The 24,197-nt window shown below is 47.5% G+C and overlaps 1 protein-coding gene across 5 annotated transcripts in view; it reads right to left on the bottom strand.

Moving 5' to 3' along the window:
- Positions 1-24,197, bottom strand: part of PCNX1 (pecanex 1) — a 436,152-nt gene that overhangs the window by 120,455 nt on the left and 291,500 nt on the right. For all 5 annotated transcript variants that reach the window (XM_069208962.1, XM_069208959.1, XM_069208961.1 and 2 more), the window contains exon 20: positions 15,887-16,037. In XM_069208962.1, coding sequence (XP_069065063.1) covers positions 15,887-16,037 — 151 coding nt within the window. The remainder of the gene's footprint in view (positions 1-15,886; positions 16,038-24,197) is intronic.

Consider the following 24,197-nt stretch of genomic DNA (forward strand, 5'->3'; position numbering starts at 1 on the left):
CTCTTTCTTCTGTTAGCTGAGGAGCCACCCACTCAGGTTTAACAGTTGCCTGACTAGCCAGGACTTCTTGTGGGTCAGGTTGGACTTTATCAGGGCCATTTTTGGAGTTCTCCCCTACTGGAGCAGAATCTCCTTGGCTTGCTGTAACCTTGTGTAAGGAAATGCCTCCTTGGCATGGTTGCCCCCTGACTTTTTGCCTTTGCTGATGCTATGTTTACAATTGAAAGTGTGCTGAGGCCTGCTAACCAGGCCCCAGCACCAGTGTTCTTTCCCTAACCTGTACTTTTGTATCCACAATTGGCAGACCCTGGCATCCAGATAAGTCCCTTGTAACTGGTACTTCCAGTACCAAGGGCCCTGATGCCAAGGAAGGTCTCTAAGGGCTGCAGCATGTCTTATGCCACCCTGGAGACCTCTCACTCAGCACAGACACCCTGCTTGCCAGCTTGTGTGTGCTAGTGAAGACAAAACGAGTAAGTCGACATGGCACTCCCCTCAGGGTGCCATGCCAGCCTCTCACTGCCTATGCAGTATAGGTAAGACACCCCTCTAGCAGGCCTTACAGCCCTAAGGCAGGGTGCACTATACCATAGGTGAGGGTACCAGTGCATGAGCATGGTACCCCTACAGTGTCTAAACAAAACCTTAGACATTGTAAGTGCAGGGTAGCCATAAGAGTATATGGTCTGGGAGTCTGTCAAACACGAACTCCACAGCACCATAATGGCTACACTGAAAACTGGGAAGTTTGGTATCAAACTTCTCAGCACAATAAATGCACACTGATGCCAGTGTACATTTTATTGTAAAATACACCACAGAGGGCACCTTAGAGGTGCCCCCTGAAACTTAACCGACTATCTGTGTAGGCTGACTAGTTTTAGCAGCCTGCCACAAACCGAGACATGTTGCTGGCCCCATGGGGAGAGTGCCTTTGTCACTCTGAGGCCAGTAACAAAGCCTGCACTGGGTGGAGATGCTAACACCTCTCCCAGGCAGGAATTGTCACACCTGGCGGTGAGCCTCAAAGGCTCACCTCCTTTGTGCCAACCCAGCAGGACACTCCAGCTAGTGGAGTTGCCCGCCCCCTCCGGCCAGGCCCCACTTTTGGCGGCAAGGCCGGAGAAAATAATGAGAAAAACAAGGAGGAGTCACTGGCCAGTCAGGACAGCCCCTAAGGTGTCCTGAGCTGAGGTGACTCTAACTTTTAGAAATCCTCCATCTTGCAGATGGAGGATTCCCCCAATAGGGTTAGGATTGTGACCCCCTCCCCTTGGGAGGAGGCACAAAGAGGGTGTACCCACCCTCAGGGCTAGTAGCCATTGGCTACTAACCCCCCAGACCTAAACACGCCCTTAAATTTAGTATTTAAGGGCTACCCTGAACCCTAGAAAATTAGATTCCTGCAACAACAAGAAGAAGGACTGCCTAGCTGAAAACCCCTGCAGCGGAAGACCAGAAGACGACAACTGCCTTGGCTCCAGAAACTCACCGGCCTGTCTCCTGCCTTCCAAAGATCCTGCTCCAGCGACGCCTTCCAAAGGGACCAGCGACCTCGACATCCTCTGAGGACTGCCCCTGCTTCGAAAAGACAAGAAACTCCCGAGGACAGCGGACCTGCTCCAAGAAAAGCTGCAACGTTGTTTCCAGCAGCTTTAAAGATCCCTGCAAGCTCCCCGCAAGAAGCGTGAGACTTGCAACACTGCACCCGGCGACCCCGACTCGGCTGGTGGAGATCCGACGCCTCAGGAGGGACCCCAGGACTACTCTGATACTGTGAGTACCAAAACCTGTCCCCCCTGAGCACCCACAGCGCCGCCTGCAGAGGGAATCCCGAGGCTTCCCCTGACCGCGACTCTTTGAATCCTAAGTCCCGACACCTGGGAGAGACCCTGCACCCGCAGCCCCCAGGACCTGAAGGACCGGACTTTCACTGGAGAAGTGACCCCCAGGAGTCCCTCTCCCTTGCCCAAGTGGAGGTTTCCCCGAGGAACCCCCCCCTTGCCTGCCTGCAGCGCTGAAGAGATCCCGAGATCTCTCATAGACTAACATTGCGAACCCGACGCTTGTTTCTACACTGCACCCGGCCGCCCCCGCGCCGCTGAGGGTGAAATTTCTGTGTGGGCTTGTGTCCCCCCCGGTGCCCTACAAAACCCCCCCTGGTCTGCCCTCCGAAGACGCGGGTACTTACCTGCAAGCAGACCGGAACCGGGGCACCCCCTTCTCTCCATTCTAGCCTATGCGTTTTGGGCACCACTTTGAACTCTGCACCTGACCGGCCCTGAGCTGCTGGTGTGGTGACTTTGGGGTTGCTCTGAACCCCCAACGGTGGGCTACCTTGGACCAAGAACTAAGCCCTGTAAGTGTCTTACTTACCTGGTTAACCTAACAAATACTTACCTCCCCTAGGAACTGTGAAAAATTGCACTAAGTGTCCACTTTTAAAACAGCTATTTGTGAATAACTTGAAAAGTATACATGCAATTTTGATGATTTGAAGTTCCTAAAGTACTTACCTGCAATACCTTTCGAATGAGATATTACATGTAGAATTTGAACCTGTGGTTCCTAAAATAAACTAAGAAAAGATATTTTTCTATATAAAAACCTATTGGCTGGATTTGTCTCTGAGTGTGTGTACCTCATTTATTGTCTATGTGTATGTACAACAAATGCTTAACACTACTCCTTGGATAAGCCTACTGCTCGACCACACTACCACAAAATAGAGCATTAGTATTATCTATTTTTACCACTATTTTACCTCTAAGGGGAACCCTTGGACTCTGTGCATGCTATTCCTTACTTTGAAATAGCACATACAGAGCCAACTTCCTACATTGGTGGATCAGCGGTGGGGTACAAGACTTTGCATTTGCTGGACTACTCAGCCAATACCTGATCACACGACAAATTCCAAAATTGTCATTAGAAATTCATTTTTGCAATTTGAAATTTTTCTAAATTCTTAAAAGTCCTGCTAGGGCCTTGGGTGTTAAGTCCCTGTTTAGCATTGTCTTTTAGAGTTTAAAAATTTGTTAAAAGTTTGAAATTAGATTCTAGAAACAGTTTTAGATTCTTTAAAAAGTCTTCCAACTCTTAGCAAAATAATGTCTGATACAGAGATGAATGTGGTGGAACTCGACACCACACCTTACCTCCATCTTAAGCTGAGGGAGCTAAGGTCTCTCTGTAATATCAAAAAAATAACCATTGGCTCCAGACCTACCAAAATTCAGCTCCAGGAGCTGTTGGCAGAGTTTGAAAAAGCCAACCCCTCTGATGATGACATCACAGAGGAAGAAATTAGTGACTTGGAGGCCAATGTCCCTCCTCCAGTCCTAAATAGGGAGAACAGGACCCCTCAAGTCCTGTCTCCAACTGTGTTAGTCAGAAATAGTGAGTCCCTCACAGGAGGGTCCCACATTTCTGAAATCACTGAGGATGCTCTCAGTGAAGATGACCTCCTGTTAGCCAGGATGGCCAAAAGATTGGCTTTAGAGAGACAGCTCCTAGCCATAGAAAGGGAAAGACAAGAGATGGGCCTAGGACCCATCAATGGTGGCAGCAATATAAATAGGGTCAGAGATTCTCCTGACATGTTAAAAATCCCCAAAGGGATTGTGACAAAATTTGAAGATGGTGATGACATCACCAAGTGGTTCACAGCTTTTGAGAGGGCTTGTGTAACCAGAAAAGTGAACAGATCTCACTGGGGTGCTCTCCTTTGGGAAATGTTCCCTGGAAAGTGTAGGGATAGACTCCTCACACTCTCTGGAAAAGATGCAGAATCTTATGACCTCATGAAGGGTACCCTGATTGAGGGCTTTGGATTCTCCACTGAGGAGTACAGGATTAGATTCAGGGGGGCTCAAAAATCCTCGAGCCAGACCTGGGTTGACTTTGTTGACTACTCAGTGAAAACACTAGATGGTTGGATTCAAGGCAGTGGTGTAAGTAATTATGATGGGCTGTACAATTTATTTGTGAAAGAACACCTGTTAAGTAATTGTTTCAATGATAAACTGCATCAGCATCTGGTAGACCTAGGACCAATTTCTCCCCAAGAATTGGGAAAGAAGGCGGACCATTGGGTCAAGACAAGGGTGTCCAAGACTTCAACAGGGGGTGACCAAAAGAAAGGGGTCACAAAGACTCCCCAGGGGAAGGGTGATGAGACAACCAAAACTAAAAATAGTAAAGAGTCTTCTACAGGCCCCCAAAAACCTGCACAGGAGGGTGGGCCCAGAGCCTCTTCACAAAACAATGGGTACAAGGGTAAAAACTTTGATCCCAAAAAGGCCTGGTGTCATAGCTGTAAACAGCATGGACACCAAACTGGAGACAAGGCCTGTCCCAAGAAAGGTTCCACTCCAAACTCCCATCCAGGTAACACTGGTATGGCTAGTCTCCAAGTGGGATCAACAGTGTGCCCAGAGCAAATCAGGGTCCACACTGAAGCTACTCTAGTTTCTGAGGGTGGGGTGGATTTAGCCACACTAGCTGTCTGGCCGCCTAACATGCAAAAATACAGACAGCAACTCTTAATTAATGGGACTAGAATAGAGGGCCTGAGGGATACAGGTGCCAGTGTCACCATGGTGACAGAGAAACTGGTTTCCCCTGGCCAATACCTGACTGGAAAAACCTACACAGTCACCAACGCTGACAATCAGAGAAAAGTACATCCCATGGCAATGGTTACTTTAGAATGGGGAGGGGTCAATGGCCTGAAACAGGTGGTGGTCTCCTCAAATATCCCAGTGGACTGTCTGCTTGGAAATGACCTGGAGTCCTCAGCATGGGCTGAGGTAGAACTAAAAACCCATGCAGCAATGCTGGGTATCCCTGAACTGGTGTGTGTAAAAACAAGAGCACAATGCAAGGCACAGGGTGAAAAAGTAGAGCTGGAGTCTGGAAAAATGGCCCAGCCTACCAAGAGAAAAGGAAAGTCAATTGGGAAACCAACTGCAACACAGTCAGAAAAAGAGAACCTCTCTTCTCAGGAAGAAGTTCTGCCCTCTGAGGGAACTGAGCCTTTGGAGCTTGAACCTTATCAGGTTGAGCTCTTAGGCCCAGGGGGACCCTCAAGGGAGGAGCTGTGTAAGGGACAAGAAACCTGTCCCTCTCTTGAAGGCCTTAGGCAGCAAGCTGCTGAAGAGTCCAAGGGCAAGAAAAATGGAACACATAGGGTCTATTGGGAAGATGGACTCCTGTACACCGAGGCCAGAGACCCCAAACCTGGTGCCACTAGGAGAGTGGTAGTGCCTCAGTCGTTCAGAGAGTTTATTCTGACCTTAGCCCATGATATTCCCCTTGCTGGGCATTTGGGACAAACCAAGACGTGGGAGAGGTTAGTCAACCACTTCTACTGGCCCAATATGTCCCAGAAGGTTAAGGAGTTTTGCCTCTCCTGCCCCACCTGTCAATCCAGTGGTAAGACAGGTGGGCACCCAAAGGCCCCCCTCATTCCACTTCCAGTGGTGGGGGTCCCCTTTGAAAGAGTGGGTGTGGACATAGTTGGTCCACTAGAACCTCCCACAGCCTCAGGAAATATGTATATCCTGGTAGTAGTGGATCATGCTACCAGGTATCCTGAAGCTATTCCCCTTAGGTCGACTACTGCCCCTGCCGTAGCCAAGGCCCTCATTGGTATCTTTACCAGAGTGGGTTTCCCTAAGGAGGTGGTGTCTGACAGAGGTACCAACTTCATGTCAGCATACCTAAAGCACATGTGGAATGAGTGTGGAGTGACTTATAAATTCACTACACCATACCATCCACAAACTAATGGCTTAGTTGAGAGATTCAACAAGACATTAAAAGGCATGATCATGGGGCTCCCAGAAAAACTCAAAAGGAGATGGGATGTCCTCTTGCCATGTCTGCTTTTTGCTTACAGAGAGGTGCCACAGAAGGGAGTAGGATTCTCACCCTTTGAACTTCTGTTTGGTCATCCTGTAAGGGGACCACTTGCCCTTGTTAAAGAAGGCTGGGAGAGACCTCTCCATGAGCCTAAACAGGACATAGTGGACTATGTACTTGGCCTTCGCTCTAGAATGGCAGAGTACATGGAAAAGGCAACCAAAAACCTTGAGGCCAGCCAACAGCTCCAGAAGTTTTGGTATGACCAAAAGGCTGCACTGGTTGAGTTCCAACCAGGGCAGAAAGTCTGGGTTCTGGAGCCTGTGGCTCCCAGGGCACTCCAGGACAAATGGAGTGGCCCTTACCCAGTACTAGAAAGGAAGAGTCAGGTCACCTACCTGGTGGACCTGGGCACAAGCAGGAGCCCCAAGAGGGTGATCCATGTAAACCGCCTTAAGCTCTTCCACGACAGGGCTGATGTCAATCTGTTGATGGTAACAGATGAGGATCAGGAGGCAGAGAGTGAACCTCTCCCTGATCTTCTGTCATCAGACCCAAAAGATGGCACAGTAGATGGAGTGATCTACTCAGACACCCTCTCTGGCCAACAACAAGCTGATTGTAGGAGAGTCCTACAACAGTTTCCTGAACTCTTCTCCTTAACCCCTGGTCAGACACACCTGTGTACCCATGATGTGGACACAGGAGACAGCATGCCTGTCAAGAACAAAATCTTTAGACAATCTGACCATGTTAAGGAAAGCATCAAGGTGGAAGTCCACAAGATGCTGGAATTGGGAGTAATTGAGCGCTCTGACAGCCCCTGGGCTAGCCCAGTGGTCTTAGTCCCCAAACCTCACACCAAAGATGGAAAGAAAGAGATGAGGTTTTGTGTGGACTACAGAGGGCTCAATTCTGTCACCAAGACAGATGCTCATCCAATTCCAAGAGCTGATGAGCTCATAGACAAATTAGGTGCTGCCAAATTCTTAAGTACCTTTGACTTGACAGCAGGGTACTGGCAAATAAAAATGGCACCTGGAGCAAAAGAGAAAACAGCATTCTCCACACCTGATGGGCATTATCAGTTTACTGTTATGCCCTTTGGTTTAAAGAATGCCCCTTCCACCTTCCAAAGGTTGGTGAATCAAGTCCTTGCTGGCTTGGAGTCCTTTAGCACAGCTTATCTAGATGATATTGCTGTCTTTAGCTCCACCTGGCAGGATCACCTGGTCCACCTGAAGAAGGTTTTGAAGGCTCTGCAATCTGCAGGCCTCTCTATCAAGGCATCCAAATGCCAGATAGGGCAGGGAACTGTGGTTTACTTGGGACACCTTGTAGGTGGAGGCCAAGTTCAGCCACTCCAACCCAAGATCCAGACTATTCTGGACTGGGTAGCTCCAAAAACCCAGACTCAAGTCAGGGCATTCCTTGGCTTGACTGGGTACTATAGGAGGTTTGTGAAGGGATATGGATCCATTGTGACAGCCCTCACTGAACTCACCTCCAAGAAAATGCCCAAGAAAGTGAACTGGACTGTGGAATGCCAACAGGCCTTTGACACCCTGAAACAAGCAATGTGCTCAGCACCAGTTCTAAAAGCTCCAGATTATTCTAAGCAGTTCATTGTGCAGACTGATGCCTCTGAACATGGGATAGGGGCAGTTTTGTCCCAAACAAATGATGATGGCCTTGACCAGCCTGTTGCTTTCATTAGCAGGAGGTTACTCCCCAGGGAGCAGCGTTGGAGTGCCATTGAGAGGGAGGCCTTTGCTGTGGTTTGGTCCCTGAAGAAGCTGAGACCATACCTCTTTGGGACTCACTTCCTAGTTCAAACTGACCACAGACCTCTCAAATGGCTGATGCAAATGAAAGGTGAAAATCCTAAACTGTTGAGGTGGTCCATCTCCCTACAGGGAATGGACTTTATAGTGGAACACAGACCTGGGACTGCCCATGCCAATGCAGATGGCCTTTCCAGGTTCTTCCACTTAGAAAATGAAGACTCTCTTGGGAAAGGTTAGTCTCATCCTCTTTCGTTTGGGGGGGGGTTGTGTAAGGAAATGCCTCCTTGGCATGGTTGCCCCCTGACTTTTTGCCTTTGCTGATGCTATGTTTACAATTGAAAGTGTGCTGAGGCCTGCTAACCAGGCCCCAGCACCAGTGTTCTTTCCCTAACCTGTACTTTTGTATCCACAATTGGCAGACCCTGGCATCCAGATAAGTCCCTTGTAACTGGTACTTCCAGTACCAAGGGCCCTGATGCCAAGGAAGGTCTCTAAGGGCTGCAGCATGTCTTATGCCACCCTGGAGACCTCTCACTCAGCACAGACACCCTGCTTGCCAGCTTGTGTGTGCTAGTGAAGACAAAACGAGTAAGTCGACATGGCACTCCCCTCAGGGTGCCATGCCAGCCTCTCACTGCCTATGCAGTATAGGTAAGACACCCCTCTAGCAGGCCTTACAGCCCTAAGGCAGGGTGCACTATACCATAGGTGAGGGTACCAGTACATGAGCATGGTACCCCTACAGTGTCTAAACAAAACCTTAGACATTGTAAGTGCAGGGTAGCCATAAGAGTATATGGTCTGGGAGTCTGTCAAACACGAACTCCACAGCACCATAATGGCTACACTGAAAACTGGGAAGTTTGGTATCAAACTTCTCAGCACAATAAATGCACACTGATGCCAGTGTACATTTTATTGTAAAATACACCACAGAGGGCACCTTAGAGGTGCCCCCTGAAACTTAACCGACTATCTGTGTAGGCTGACTAGTTTTAGCAGCCTGCCACAAACCGAGACATGTTGCTGGCCCCATGGGGAGAGTGCCTTTGTCACTCTGAGGCCAGTAACAAAGCCTGCACTGGGTGGAGATGCTAACACCTCTCCCAGGCAGGAATTGTCACACCTGGCGGTGAGCCTCAAAGGCTCACCTCCTTTGTGCCAACCCAGCAGGACACTCCAGCTAGTGGAGTTGCCCGCCCCCTCCGGCCAGGCCCCACTTTTGGCGGCAAGGCCGGAGAAAATAATGAGAAAAACAAGGAGGAGTCACTGGCCAGTCAGGACAGCCCCTAAGGTGTCCTGAGCTGAGGTGACTCTAACTTTTAGAAATCCTCCATCTTGCAGATGGAGGATTCCCCCAATAGGGTTAGGATTGTGACCCCCTCCCCTTGGGAGGAGGCACAAAGAGGGTGTACCCACCCTCAGGGCTAGTAGCCATTGGCTACTAACCCCCCAGACCTAAACACGCCCTTAAATTTAGTATTTAAGGGCTACCCTGAACCCTAGAAAATTAGATTCCTGCAACAACAAGAAGAAGGACTGCCTAGCTGAAAACCCCTGCAGCGGAAGACCAGAAGACGACAACTGCCTTGGCTCCAGAAACTCACCGGCCTGTCTCCTGCCTTCCAAAGATCCTGCTCCAGCGACGCCTTCCAAAGGGACCAGCGACCTCGACATCCTCTGAGGACTGCCCCTGCTTCGAAAAGACAAGAAACTCCCGAGGACAGCGGACCTGCTCCAAGAAAAGCTGCAACGTTGTTTCCAGCAGCTTTAAAGATCCCTGCAAGCTCCCCGCAAGAAGCGTGAGACTTGCAACACTGCACCCGGCGACCCCGACTCGGCTGGTGGAGATCCGACGCCTCAGGAGGGACCCCAGGACTACTCTGATACTGTGAGTACCAAAACCTGTCCCCCCTGAGCACCCACAGCGCCGCCTGCAGAGGGAATCCCGAGGCTTCCCCTGACCGCGACTCTTTGAATCCTAAGTCCCGACACCTGGGAGAGACCCTGCACCCGCAGCCCCCAGGACCTGAAGGACCGGACTTTCACTGGAGAAGTGACCCCCAGGAGTCCCTCTCCCTTGCCCAAGTGGAGGTTTCCCCGAGGAACCCCCCCCTTGCCTGCCTGCAGCGCTGAAGAGATCCCGAGATCTCTCATAGACTAACATTGCGAACCCGACGCTTGTTTCTACACTGCACCCGGCCGCCCCCGCGCCGCTGAGGGTGAAATTTCTGTGTGGGCTTGTGTCCCCCCCGGTGCCCTACAAAACCCCCCCTGGTCTGCCCTCCGAAGACGCGGGTACTTACCTGCAAGCAGACCGGAACCGGGGCACCCCCTTCTCTCCATTCTAGCCTATGCGTTTTGGGCACCACTTTGAACTCTGCCCCTGACCGGCCCTGAGCTGCTGGTGTGGTGACTTTGGGGTTGCTCTGAACCCCCAACGGTGGGCTACCTTGGACCAAGAACTAAGCCCTGTAAGTGTCTTACTTACCTGGTTAACCTAACAAATACTTACCTCCCCTAGGAACTGTGAAAAATTGCACTAAGTGTCCACTTTTAAAACAGCTATTTGTGAATAACTTGAAAAGTATACATGCAATTTTGATGATTTGAAGTTCCTAAAGTACTTACCTGCAATACCTTTCGAATGAGATATTACATGTAGAATTTGAACCTGTGGTTCCTAAAATAAACTAAGAAAAGATATTTTTCTATATAAAAACCTATTGGCTGGATTTGTCTCTGAGTGTGTGTACCTCATTTATTGTCTATGTGTATGTACAACAAATGCTTAACACTACTCCTTGGATAAGCCTACTGCTCGACCACACTACCACAAAATAGAGCATTAGTATTATCTATTTTTACCACTATTTTACCTCTAAGGGGAACCCTTGGACTCTGTGCATGCTATTCCTTACTTTGAAATAGCACATACAGAGCCAACTTCCTACACCTTGGCTAAAGGTTGTCCACCCTTCCTACTCTGTTTTCTTTTCTTCTTCTTCTGGGGCCTGCTTGCATTTACTGCAGAGGCAGGACTTCCAGAATCCTTGGGAGAGGACTGGCACTGGACCAGTTCCTCTCTTGAGCTCTGACTAACCTCTGGGTAGTCATTTCCAAGGAGACAATCAAGGGGGAGGTCTGTACTGACTACTACCCTTCTCCAGCTAAGAGTGCCACCCACTTCTATGGGCACTAAAGCCACAGGCCTCTTAGTGACCCTGTCTAGGCTAACTCTTACCCTGGCAGTCTCACCTGGGATGTACTGGTTTGAGAGCACCAGCCTGTCATGCACAATAGTGTGACTGGCACAAGTGTCTCTCAGGGCAGTGGTTGGGATTCCATTCACCAGTAGGTGGTGGAAGTGTCTACTTCCCTCTGGAATCTCCAACTCACCTGTTGGGCCCTGTTTCCAGTTGAAGGCTAGGAAGACCTCCTCATCTGAGGAGTCATCTCCCATGGCTACACTGGTTACCCCAGGAATTTGGTTCTGGGGTTTGTTTTTGGGACAAGAAGTGTCCTTGGTGTGGTGCCCAGACTGTTTACAGTTGTGGCACCAGGCCTTAGTGGCATCCCAGTTCTTACCCTGGTACCCACCTTTGTTTTGGGTTGTGTCTTGGGGCCCACCCACCTGTTCTGGTTTTTGGGGGCCTACAGAGGACTCTTTTTCTTTGTTTCTAGTGTCACCCACTTTCTCTTGGGGAGTTTTTGTAACCCCTTTCTTTTGGTCACCCCCAGTGGAAGTTTTGGTTACCCTAGTCTTGACCCAGTGGTCTGCCTTCTTTCCCAATTCTTGGGGAGAAATTGGACCTAGGTCTACCAGATACTGATGCAACTTTTCATTGAAGCAGTTACTTAAAATGTGTTCTTTCATAAACAAATTATAAAGCCCAACATAGTCACACACTTCATTTCCAGTTAACCAACCATCTAGTGTTTTTACTGAGTAGTCTACAAAATCAACCCAGGTCTGGCTCGAGGATTTTTGAGCCCCCCTGAATCTAATTCTATACTCCTCAGTGGAGAATCCAAAGCCCTCAATCAGGGTACCCTTCATGAGGTCATAAGATTCTGTATCTTTTCCAGAGAGTGTGAGGAGTCTATCCCTACACTTTCCAGTGAACATTTCCCAAAGGAGAGCACCCCAGTGAGATCTGTTCACTTTTCTGGTTACACAAGCCCTCTCAAAAGCTGTGAACCATTTGGTGATGTCATCACCATCTTCATATTTTGTTACAATCCCTTTGGGGATTTTTAGGATGTCAGGAGAATCTCTGACCCTATTTAAGTTGCTGCCACCATTGATGGGACCTAGGCCCATCTCTTTTCTTTCCCTTTCTATGGCTAGGAGCTGCTTTTCCAAAGCCAATCTTTTGACCATCCTGGCTAACAGGGGGTCATCCTCACAGAGCATCCTCAGTGATTTCAGAAATGCTGGACCCTCCTGTGAGGGAAGCAACATTTCTGACTATCATTTTTGGAGACAGGGCTTGAGAGGCCCTGGTCTCCCTATTTAGGACTGGAAGGGGGGAATTGCCCTCCAAGTCACTAATTTCTTCCTCTGTGAAGTCATCCTCAGAGGGGTTGGCTTTTTCAAACTCTGCCAACAGCTCCTGGAGCTGAATTTTGGTAGGTCTGGAGCCAATGGTTATTTTCTTTATATTACAGAGAGACCTTAGCTCCCTCATCTTAAGATGGAGGTAAGGTGTGGTGTCGAGTTCCACCACATTCATCTCTGTATCAGACATTATTTTGCTAAGAGTTGGAAGACTTTTTAAAGAATCTAAAACTGTTTCTAGAATCTAATTTCAAACTTTTAACAAACTTTTAAACTCTAAAAGACAATGCTAAACAGGGACTTAACACACAAGGCCCTAGCAGGACTTTTAAGAATTTAGAAAAATTTCAAATTGCAAACATGAATTTCTAATGACAATTTTGGAATTTGTCGTGTGATCAGGTATTGGCTGAGTAGTCCAGCAAATGCAAAGTCTTGTACCCCACCGCTGATCCACCAATGTAGGAAGTTGGCTCTGTATGTGCTATTTCAAAGTAAGGAATAGCATGCACAGAGTCCAAGGGTTCCCCTTAGAGGTAAGATAGTGGCAAAAAGAGATAATACTAATGCTCTATTTTGTGGTAGTGTGGTCGAGCAGTAGGCTTATCCAAGGAGTAGTGTTAAGCATTTGTTGTACATACACATAGACAATAAATGAGGTACACACACTCAGAGACAAATCCAGCCAATAGGTTTTGTATAGAAAAATATCTTTTCTTAGTTTATTTTAAGAACCACAGGTTCAAATTCTACATGTAATATCTCATTCGAAAGGTATTGCAGGTAAGTACTTTAGGAACTTCAAATCATCAAAATTGCATGTATACTTTTCAAGTTATTCACAAATAGCTGTTTTAAAAGTGGACACAGTGCAATTTTCACAGTTCCTAGGGGAGGTAAGTATTTGTTAGGTTAACCAGGTAAGTAAGACACTTACAGGGCTTAGTTCTTGGTCCAAGGTAGTCCACCGTTGGGGGTTCAGAGCAACCCCAAAGTCACCACACCAGCAGCTCAGGGCCGGTCAGGTGCAGAGTTCAAAGTGGTGCCCAAAACACATAGGCTAGAATGGATAGAAGGGGGTGCCCCGGTTCCGGTCTGCTTGCAGGTAAGTACCCGCGTCTTCGGAGGGCAGACCAGGGGGGTTTTGTAGGGCACCGGGGGGGACACAAGTCCACACAGAAATTTCACCCTCAGCAGCGCGGGGGCGGCCGGGTGCAGTGTAGGAACAGGCGTCGGGTTCGCAATGTTAGTCTATGAGAGATCTCGGGATCTCTTCAGCGCTGCAGGCAGGCAAGGGGGGGATTCCTCGGGGAAACCTCCACTTGGGTAAGGGAGAGGGACTCCTGGGGGCCACTTCTCCAGTGAAAGTCCGGTCCTTCAGGTCCTGGGGGCTGCGGGTGCAGGGTCTCTCCCAGGCGTCGGGACTTTAGGTTCAAAGAGTCGCGGTCAGGGGAAGCCTCGGGATTCCCTCTGCAGGCGGCGCTGTGGGGGCTCAGGGGGGACAGGTTTTGGTACTCACAGTATCAGAGTAGTCCTGGGGTCCCTCCTGAGGGGTTGGATCGCCACCAGCCGAGTCGGGGTCGCCGGGTGCAGTGTTGCAAGTCTCACGCTTCTTGCGGGGAGCTTGCAGGGTTCTTTAAAGTTGCTGGAAACAAAGTTGCAGCTTTTCTTGGAGCAGGTCCGCTGTCCTCGGGAGTTTCTTGTCTTTTCGAAGCAGGGGCAGTCCTCAGAGGATGTCGAGGTCGCTGGTCCCTTTGGAAGGCGTCGCTGGAGCAGGATCTTTGGAAGGCAGGAGACAGGCCGGTGAGTTTCTGGAGCCAAGGCAGTTGTCGTCTTCTGGTCTTCCGCTGCAGGGGTTTTCAGCTAGGCAGTCCTTCTTCTTGTAGTTGCAGGAATCTAATTTTCTAGGGTTCAGGGTAGCCCTTAAATACTAAATTTAAGGGCGTGTTTAGGTCTGGGGGGTTAGTAGCCAATGGCTACTAGCCCTGAGGGTGGGTACACCCTCTTTGTGCCTCCTCCCAAGGGGAGGGGGTCACAATCCTAACCCTATTGGGGGAATCCTCCATCTGCAAGATGGAGGATTTCTAAAAGTCAGAGTCACCTCAGCTCAGGACACCTTAGGGGCTGTCCTGACTGGCCAGTGACTCCTCCTTGTTTTTCTCATTATTTTCTCCGGCCTTGCCGCCAAAAGTGGGGCCTGGCCGGAGGGGGCGGGCAACTCCACTAGCTGGAGTGTCCTGCTGGGTTGGCACAAAGGAGGTGAGCCTTTGAGGCTCACCGCCAGGTGTGACAATTCCTGCCTGGGGGAGGTGTTAGCATCTCCACCCAGTGCAGGCTTTGTTACTGGCCTCAGAGTGACAAAGGCACTCTCCCCATGGGGCCAGCAACATGTCTCGGTTTGTGGCAGGCTGCTAAAACTAGTCAGCCTACACAGGTAGTCGGTTAAGTTTCAGGGGGCACCTCTAAGGTGCCCTCTGGGGTGTATTTTACAATAAAATGTACACTGGCATCAGTGTGCATTTATTGTGCTGAGAAGTTTGATACCAAACTTCCCAGTTTTCAGTGTAGCCATTATGGTGCTGTGGAGTTCGTGTTTGACAGGCTCCCAGACCATATACTCTTCTGGCTACCCTGCACTTACAATGTCTAAGGTTTTGTTTAGACACTGTAGGGGTACCATGCTCATGCACTGGTACCCTCACCTATGGTATAGTGCACCCTGCCTTAGGGCTGTAAGGCCTGCTAGAGGGGTGTCTTACCTATACTGCATAGGCAGTGAGAGGCTGGCATGGCACCCTGAGGGGAGTGCCATGTCGACTTACTCATTTTGTTCTCACTAGCACACACAGGCTTGTAAGCAGTGTGTCTGTGCTGAGTGAGGGGTCTCTAGGGTGGCATAAGACATGCTGCAGCCCTTAGAGACCTTTCATTGGCATCAGGGCCCTTGGTACTAGAAGTACCAGTTTACAAGGGACTTATCTGAATGCCAGGGTGTGCCAATTGTGGATACAATGGTACATTTTAGGTGAAGGAACACTGGTGCTGGGGCCTGGTTAGCAGGGTCCCAGCACTCTTCTCAGTCAAGTCAGCATCAGTATCAGGCAAAAAGTGGGGGGTAACTGCAACAGGGAGCCATTTCTTTACAATCTCCTTTAGCTGCACTTCTACTACTGGATATTAAACAATACAATGGGTCTCGCGTTTGCTCGAGTAAGAGCTATTAGCGTTGTAAATTCCTAACTGGACATTTCTTGCCACAAATTGAAAATGAAAAGTCAAACAGTTGACATAAGCAAGCTGATTCAAAGCGCCATGGCTGCCATGAGCACGAGAGTTATAGGTTCCCAGCGTGAATGTCCAGAAAGGATTGCGGCTGGGATGAAAGGCAAACCGAAACCGGAGGAGGGACCATCACACGCTGTAACAGGAGGAAACGTGACGTAGTGTGATGGTCAACAAAAATGTTCACTAAGTGAAATAGCCTGGGAGGGAACTCAACACACAAAGGAGGGACATTTCAAAAAATGCACCAATAAACATGAAGCAATTAAAACAAGCACAACAAAAAATGAATAGCAAGAGTGGGTGTGGTTAAAAGCCCACAGAGATATTACAACAGGCCAGAGCGCTTGCGCACTCGACCCTAAAAATGCAGGCACTTTATAGGACTTACTTCGGACTTCAAATTGATAATACTCCTTTGTCTTCAGCAGTGGATGGGAAAAGCAATGCCAGGGAAGCTGCTTCCGGACTTGAGGCAGAATATAATGTGTTAGAAAGCCGACGGATCCCACAAATGTGTACAGTACGTAACTCAAGACAGGCTGCGGAAAAAGCACAATTTGAGGTTTTTATCATAAAATATCAGTTTCAATGTATAATGGAATCAAAGCATCTTACCCTCTGACCCACACATACTCGATCTAGTGAATATGGAAAAACTGTTAAATAAGCACAAAATGTAGCTATGGGAGATGAATATTTCAGCCCACTGTTACCAGTACTGGATGAGAAAAAGATTAAAACAGAAAACAATGGGGAGGAAACACATTGCAATAGGGCAAGAAGTTTAAAAAGCAGTATTGAACAACAGTTTATTTCAGCATGACAGTTTAAATAGCAAACTTGGATGCTCTCCGGAGAAACTGGCAAAGTATGAACTGGGTGAGTACTTAATAAGAGAGGGACCTGTGAGATATGGCTCCTGACAAATTAACTGCAAGTTGAACATGTGGCATGATTACACTTCATGTAAAAATAATTCTTTCAAGGGCTGCTACTTCACATTTTTTTTTCCACTAAAATACCCTACAGCATGGTTTCATGGGATAGCTAACCTCGATGGAGATGGGCCTAGAAAAAGAAGCGCATATAGGTTTGGCACTAGGCATACATGAAAAAGGAGATTCACAGTCGGTCACATCCTACCTGAACAGTAGTGTGTGTGGATGCCAAATGGAGGTTTTGAACGGCGGGTAGATTGCACAGCATTTGACGTGGAGGGGACTAGACATCAGCGGTTCATGCACCAAACTAGAGACATTTTGTAGGGAGTACATAGTAACATGGGAGAGGTCTAATCTAGGACCTGCGTGCTCTTTTCCAATTCACGCTAAGGAAAAGCTGACCAGATGCTCAAAAAAGGGGCAGGTATAAAAATGGGAGGGTGATTGCCAAATCATGAATTAACACTTCTAGAACAAAAGACCGCGCTGGAATAGAGGGTCCAAAGAGCCACAGACTAAACTAAAATCATGAAAAGAAACGTTATCAGAAAATAATAATTAGGAAAAACCCTCTTGAAAAAACGCAGCAGCTAAAAATTAATGGGGAGACTGAATTCACGATGGCGCAACATTATAATTAACAAGCCAGACAGTCAAGTATTTTTTACCCAAAGGCCGTAAAATAAACAAAAGTAAACACATTTAAAATATTCCATAATACAAGACTACTAAAAAGTACACAACATCATTTAAGGCAAATCTGATGACTTAATAATTCATAATAACGTCCTGTTCTACTTGAATGTTGGATGAAATCGTAACAAGTCATTTCTAGCCAGTCAGTCAACCCTTTTGGTTCCGTATTTGACAAAATCTTTATAGGATGAGTGTTCTATTGTTACCTCATGTTTTTTTATCTAGTTGCCTGATGACTTGACATTTGGGTTGACACACATTGTAGCCCATGTCATGTAAGTACTTGGCTGCTGTGGGTTACTCTGAATTACTTCCGATGTTATACTTACATTTGTATAATCTCATTTTGATCTTGTGCTCGGTTTCACCTCTCTAGATCTTCCCACAGTGACAGAACGGAAATATGTAGCTAGTGGTGTTATAGGTGCACGTGCCTTTGATTTTGAAATGTCAAGTTATTCCAATCCGTTGTCTTGGTGAGTAGAGGTTTTTATGTTGTCGCGTATGAATGTAAATGTGAATCTATAACAGTTTTCTTAAGTTGCATGTTAGCTATGAATTTAACCCTATGATGGATGATTTGGAGGTTGTAAATGTTAAAATTGAAGGACTGCATTGGGCCCGTCCACTTAACGATAAGTGGTTGATAATACGCGTGTGAAGAGCAGCCCATCAGACTTCTGTGCACGGCAGAAAGCAATGACAGATTCGAAGTTGCTAGGGCACAGAGGAAATGTCAATCAATTGGATCAAGGATGCAAAATTGACACCTGGGGTGAGATTGTTCATGAGGAACCTTTAGATTGTCTCGAATTCATCCTTACGTGGGATCGACGTACAGCCGGCTTGAACATCAAGGGTACAGACTATAACTTATCTGTATAAGCCCCACCAGACAAAGTCTCCTGAAAATGTGGACTACGCTGGAGGCGCACAACAACAAATTATACTTTGTGCCCTTGATGATCAATTCTATTCTATTAGGCACTTGTATAGCGCATAGGTACCAGAAGGCATCCCAGCGCTGATCAGTGCGCAGTGAGCCGCACCGCGAACACCAAGGAGGGCAGCTGTCAAAGAGCCGGGTTTTGAAAAGTTTACGAAGAGGAAGTTCCAACATGGTTGACCGTAGGGGGAGGGGTAAGGAGTTCAATGAATTGGGGGAAGGATAGCAATACAACAGCAGGGTTAGATGGGCCTACAAGGACCTTACCCAACTATTAAAACTACCACTCATTTCATGTGTACTGTAGTAAATGGGCTTATTTCTTTACAAGGCTGTTAAGGTAGAGTCAAAGTGTCAATCTCTTCCAAAATGTGAAGTGAAAAACACTATAAAGTTCACACTTCACTCCTCAGCGGTTTGAGTCTTGGATAGAAAATAATTCTCACGATGCCTTTTCTGGGCTTCACGCTAACCGATTACCCTTCTTAGAAGACAGGGAAATTCTCAAACTATTACAATAAGTTAGTTATTCGACAGATGAAAAAACACGTCAGGTCTGGCTAGCCAATATCTCTTCTGCTGCCGGAAACACAGCAAATGTAGCAGGGCTACAACTTCTAAAGTGCATTGAAAAATAAAATGCCTTGAAACTACCACTGATGATTGAGTACCTGCATAGCACCTATACAGATCTCACACAGGCAGGGCATTCTGGGATACCTATCCATGGCCCTTCATACTATCCCTTGTCTACTGGATATACTGGTGGCAGACGCGACCATCGGGTAAAGCCCCCCAAAAATGGCCCATATCATCTGATGATGCAAACTCATTTCGCCCCAACGGGCAGCGAGAACAGATGGCTGTCGTCAAATGGCCTTAAACAAGAAGACTAATTACTCTTCAAGGAACCAGTTATCACCAGGATTCTTCTCTTGACCCTGGTTAAAAAGTTTGGGTGCCTGTAATTTCTGTATGCAATCTGCGCATCATGTATCACACTAACCTCAATCTCACAAAGTACATGTACTAACTGGGGGGAAAACATGTCAACTAAACAGGAGAAACAACTCCCATGTCCATTAAGGACTTATCATTTGTAATTGTTCTGCATCGAAGGAATCTCCACCTTCATCACAAACAAAATACTCCTGCCAGTGTTTGGGGATCCCAGAACACTTCTCTTCATTTATATGGCATAAACATCTTTGACTGGAGGCAGACACTTCAAAGTTCCAAATATGTGGCCCCTCCCTTTCAGAAGGCAGGTTAGTTTTTACTCAAGGTCTAGCTCTGGAAAAGCTGATTTAAAGCAGTAGAAAAGATTGCACTGCAGCACCTCGGCGAAGACACGCAATCATCAATAAAAGAAAAACGTTAAAACTTTATATTACAGTAGGCAAACACGAAGTAATAAGGGTGCCCACAATATTTAAAAGGCATTAAGTAAAAAAACAAAAAACACAACACTTCTCCTCTAAAGAGCCAGAAGCCTGCATCTTCCTGAGTACACTGTACTTACAGTTGCCTCCTATCCTCAGTTCTTTTTTCCAGCTTGTACTGTCTGGATCCCTGAACAATCCAAGGATTTTTTTTCTTCCTATTTGGGTTTATTTCTCGGAGCTCTACGTCTTTGTTTTCACGCTGGCTTTCACAAACACAAGTATGATGATAACCACTAGATGGCAGAATCTGCACAGTATGTGAATGTAGAACTTCAGGCTGCAAAACCATGGTTGCAGGCAGGTAACCTGTTTCTACTGGAGCGTGAATCTGTGAATGACAGGTCAGGGATTCCCCCGTTGGAATACAGAGGGCTTCCCCTCTGAACTCATTCAGGAGCTCTCAGGCCAGGGTACTGTGTTCGGGGCCCCCCGCACCACGGGGGCCTTTGTTACGCCACCTTTACAAGCTATGCATAGATTATATAGCTGAATTTACTACTTGCAGAGAAGGGCGTTAAGTTTGAGTACTTAAAAAGAAGGATCTTTGTCCAAGCAGATTTTTCCAGAGTATGTGTGTACAGCAAAGTAAAAGGAACATGGTCAGGTATTTTCTGCACCAAAAGCCTTACAAAGGTTGTCTATGTACCTATTTAGCAATATTAAACAATAATAGTTCTATTTATTGACTCTCAAAATGCTCTTGAATGTATTTCTGATTGTAAGATGTTACGAGCCACCAGTGTGTTTCACTCCCCATTGTGTGACCGATTTTGCATCCAAGTAGCAAATAGAATTGCCCACCCATGTGACTCAAACGTAGTGTGCTTCACTGTTGTGTGAGTGCCTGGACACCACTGCATCTGGCAGTATTTGACACAAACTGTACTCAAAATCGAGTTTTTTTTTTTTTAAATTGGATTATGGTTTAGATGATCAAAGTGCACCTCGTCCTTTGTTTAATTGTAACGTGGTGTCTTTATAAAGGGCTTTTTGAAGCCTGCTGTCGGGACTAAGTAGAAGTGGACTGATTTTTAAGATCAATTTGTGCAATTAGGCCCTACATGTTAGAATTTTTTTTAAAGTTAAGATGTAGCCCTTCAAAACATCATTGATCGTCTGGTGAAGTAGTTGTGAGGACCTACTTTAGTTGAGCTAAACAGAAGCTTTTTTACCCACGTCGAACCTCCACTGACAACTAATCATCAACCTATTTTACATAACAGATTGTCTTTCTGAAGTGAAGTGGTGACCCTTGTTTGTGCTGTTTGTAGGAAGCTGGGTTCTGCTTGCAGTAAAACATCCCCCCTCACTTTTTGCCTGGGTTGTGATGCAACTTTGAATTGCAGTGGGACCCCTTTAACCAGGTACCCAGTGCCAGTGTTCCTTCTCCAAAACAAGACACCTGGCCACTTGATCTCCAAGTGGCGAGGTCCCTTTGGCACCTCTGTAAGTTCCTAGTAAATGGTACCTCTGGTACTTAGGGCCTAGGTACTAAAGAGTGTCCCTAAGAGCTAGAACACAGCTTGTGCCACTCTAAGGGACCTAGCACCAACCTCATGCAGAATGCCACTGCAGTCTGCGTGACAAGGTGCTCCCAAAAAGTGAAAACACGGATGACATGGCATACAGCCTGTGCGCCATGCCCCTTAAACACGGCATGTAATATTGCTAAGTCACCAATACAGTGGGCCTTACAGCCCTAAGGCAGGGTGCATTATATTACATGTGTGGGCATATTTGCAAGAGCAGATATGCCCCTGCTATGTTCTTGTGGATTCTTAGACATGGTAAGTGTGTAGGGATGCCATTTTAAATACATGTGATGGACACTGTTCAATACGAGTTCCCCAGCTACATGATGGCTTCACTAAAACTAGGGATTTTTGGCATCAAACATCTTGTACTCAAACCCTCACTGATTCCAGTGATGAATGTATTAATACATGCAACCAGAGGGCATGTTAGGGGTGCCCCCTCAAAACCTACCAACTGCTGGTGGGCTTACTAACTAGTTCTAGTCAGCCTGCCACCAACAAACGAGAGTCTGACCCCCAAGGGTGAGAGTCTTTCCTCTCTGGAGGTCAGAAACGAAGCCTGCTCTGGTAGATGTGCTAACATCTAGTGTTCAGAGTTAGGAACTCTGAACAGGGTGAGGCCCACTCCCCACAGGAAGTGGTCATCTAGGGGGTCTAGTGACACCCCATACATTGAGTATTTAGCGCACCCCCCGATACTAGGATTTCAGATCTTCACTGGACACAAAAGAAGGAGTGGACAAAAAAGCCTGCTGACCCGAGAACCGAGGAGCACGACTGACTTTACGCCAACTCTGCCAACCTGCCTGCGGCACCCAACCCTTGAGGAGCAACTGACCTGTATAGCGGGAAAGCTGCCAGTGCTTCGCAAATCACCAAAAAGAACTCCCTTGGAGCAGAGGAGCTGCTTCCCTGCATCTGGAGGCAACCCAAGAAAGAACTGCGAGGACTGACCCCGCCAAAACCTGACGCTGGATATCACTCGTGCAACCGAGCAGCCTAGCACGAGCTGAAGTGGCCCAAAAGTGTCGGCGTGGTCCCCAGGCCCCCCAGAGACAAAGCCCACCTTGAGTTCGTCCACTGTGGACATCACAACGGTGTCTACATCCTGTTTCTGCAGACACCCCTGCAACTTTAGCCACCAGGAGACAGAAACCAGATGCCTTAGGACACCTCTGCACCATTCCGCCTGCACCGAGGAGAAGAGGACCAAGGGTGACCCCAGCACCGGACCTGATGCCAGACGACACTACTGCACGCTGGCCCCACAGCCCGAGAAGTGCATCGACTGTGAACGAGGACCTCAAGTGTCGAGCTCCCTTGTGGGTTCCCTCCCAGACTCACCTTATGGTCCTAGCTTGCAGCAACTTCCCGACGGGACTGTTTCCCATTGAAGTGAATGGAACAGCCAACACCCTAACACACCTCTACATCTGGATGCCCCAGAGCCTCCCAGAGGACTGGTGTCCCCTGAGGGAAAGCCTAAATCGCCTGTCCATTTGACACTTTTATCACTTCATATTTCTTTTTTCTTCTATGTATTTATTTTGTGACTAAACTTGAAAGGGGTGTAGAATGCAGGATTGCCAAAAAGTGTCTTCAGCCTTATTTAAAGCTGTGCAGTCCGCATCCCCTTTTAACCTGAGAAGTTAATAGCTGTAAATGGCAAATGTTAGTTTCAACAGTAAACACAATTGCACAGACATATTACTGTCTGTAATATGCAGTATATCTGTGTCTGGCCACTGTGTGGCTCATTACTCGCCTTCTGATTACATGATAGAGGTATAGGCACACGTGACTGTTCTGCATCCCGTAGCAACTGAGTTACCAAAAGGTAGTCTGCATTTGAAGAAGGGTTGCAAAAGAAACACACGTCCTATATATTTACTCTGTTGCTAACGTGAAGTATATATCTTTTTCTTCAGTAAAGAAACTGAAAATATACATGCATTAATGTTATATATGTATTAGTATGAATACATATCTGGATAAGCACATATGAACATGGATGCACACATCTGATGTAATGTAGAGCACCACTGGATTTTCAACACGTCTGTATAAAAAGAGATAAAACACTCTTCTATTGCTTGTCCACAGTAGATTGTATTTTGTAAGTTTCACATCTGCCCTGTTATTAGACAACATAGCCACAGTGTAGGAAGTTGGCTCTGTATGCACTATTTCAAAGTAAGGAATAGTAGGCACAGAGTCCAAGGGTTCCCCTTAGAGGTAAGTGTAAGGAAATGCCTCCTTGGCATGGTTGCCCCCTGACTTTTTGCCTTTGCTGATGCTATGTTTTGAATTGAAAGTGTGCTGAGGCCTGCTAACCAGGCCCCAGCACCAGTGTTCTTTCCCTAACCTGTACTTTTGATTCCACAATTGGCACACCCTGGCCTCCAGATAAGTCCCTTGTAACTGGTACCTCTGGTACCAAGGGCCCTGATGCCAGGGAAGGTCTCTAAGGGCTGCAGCATGTATTATGCCACCCTAGAGACCCCTCACTCAGCACAGACACACTGCTTACCAGCTTGTGTGTGCTAGTGAGAACAAAATGAGTAAGTCGACATGGCACTCCCCTCAGGGTGCCATGCCAGCCTCTCACTGCCTATGCAGTATAGGTAAGACACCCCTCTAGCAGGCCTTACAGCCCTAAGGCAGGGTGCACTATACCATAGGTGAGGGCACCAGTGCATGAGCACTGTGCCCCTACAGTGTCTAAGCAAAACCTTAGACATTGTAAGTGCAGGGTGGCCATAAGAGTATATGGTCTGGGAGTCTGTCAAACACGAACTCCACAGCACCATAATGGCTACACTGAAAACTGGGAAGTTTGGTATCAAACTTCTCAGCACAATAAATGCACACTGATGCCAGTGTACATTTTATTGTAAAATACACCACAGAGGGCACCTTAGAGGTGCCCCCTGAAACCTAACCGACTATCTGTGTAGGCTGACTGGTTCCAGCAGCCTGCCACACTAGAGACATGTTGCTGGCCCCATGGGGAGAGTGCCTTTGTCACTCTGAGGCCAGTAACAAAGCCTGCACTGTGTGGAGATGCTAACACCTCCCCCAGGCAGGAGCTGTAACACCTGGCGGTGAGCCTCAAAGGCTCACCCCTTTGTCACAG

The sequence above is a fragment of the Pleurodeles waltl genome, chromosome 9, assembly GCF_031143425.1.
Source record: "Pleurodeles waltl isolate 20211129_DDA chromosome 9, aPleWal1.hap1.20221129, whole genome shotgun sequence".
NCBI lineage: Eukaryota > Metazoa > Chordata > Amphibia > Caudata > Salamandridae > Pleurodeles > Pleurodeles waltl.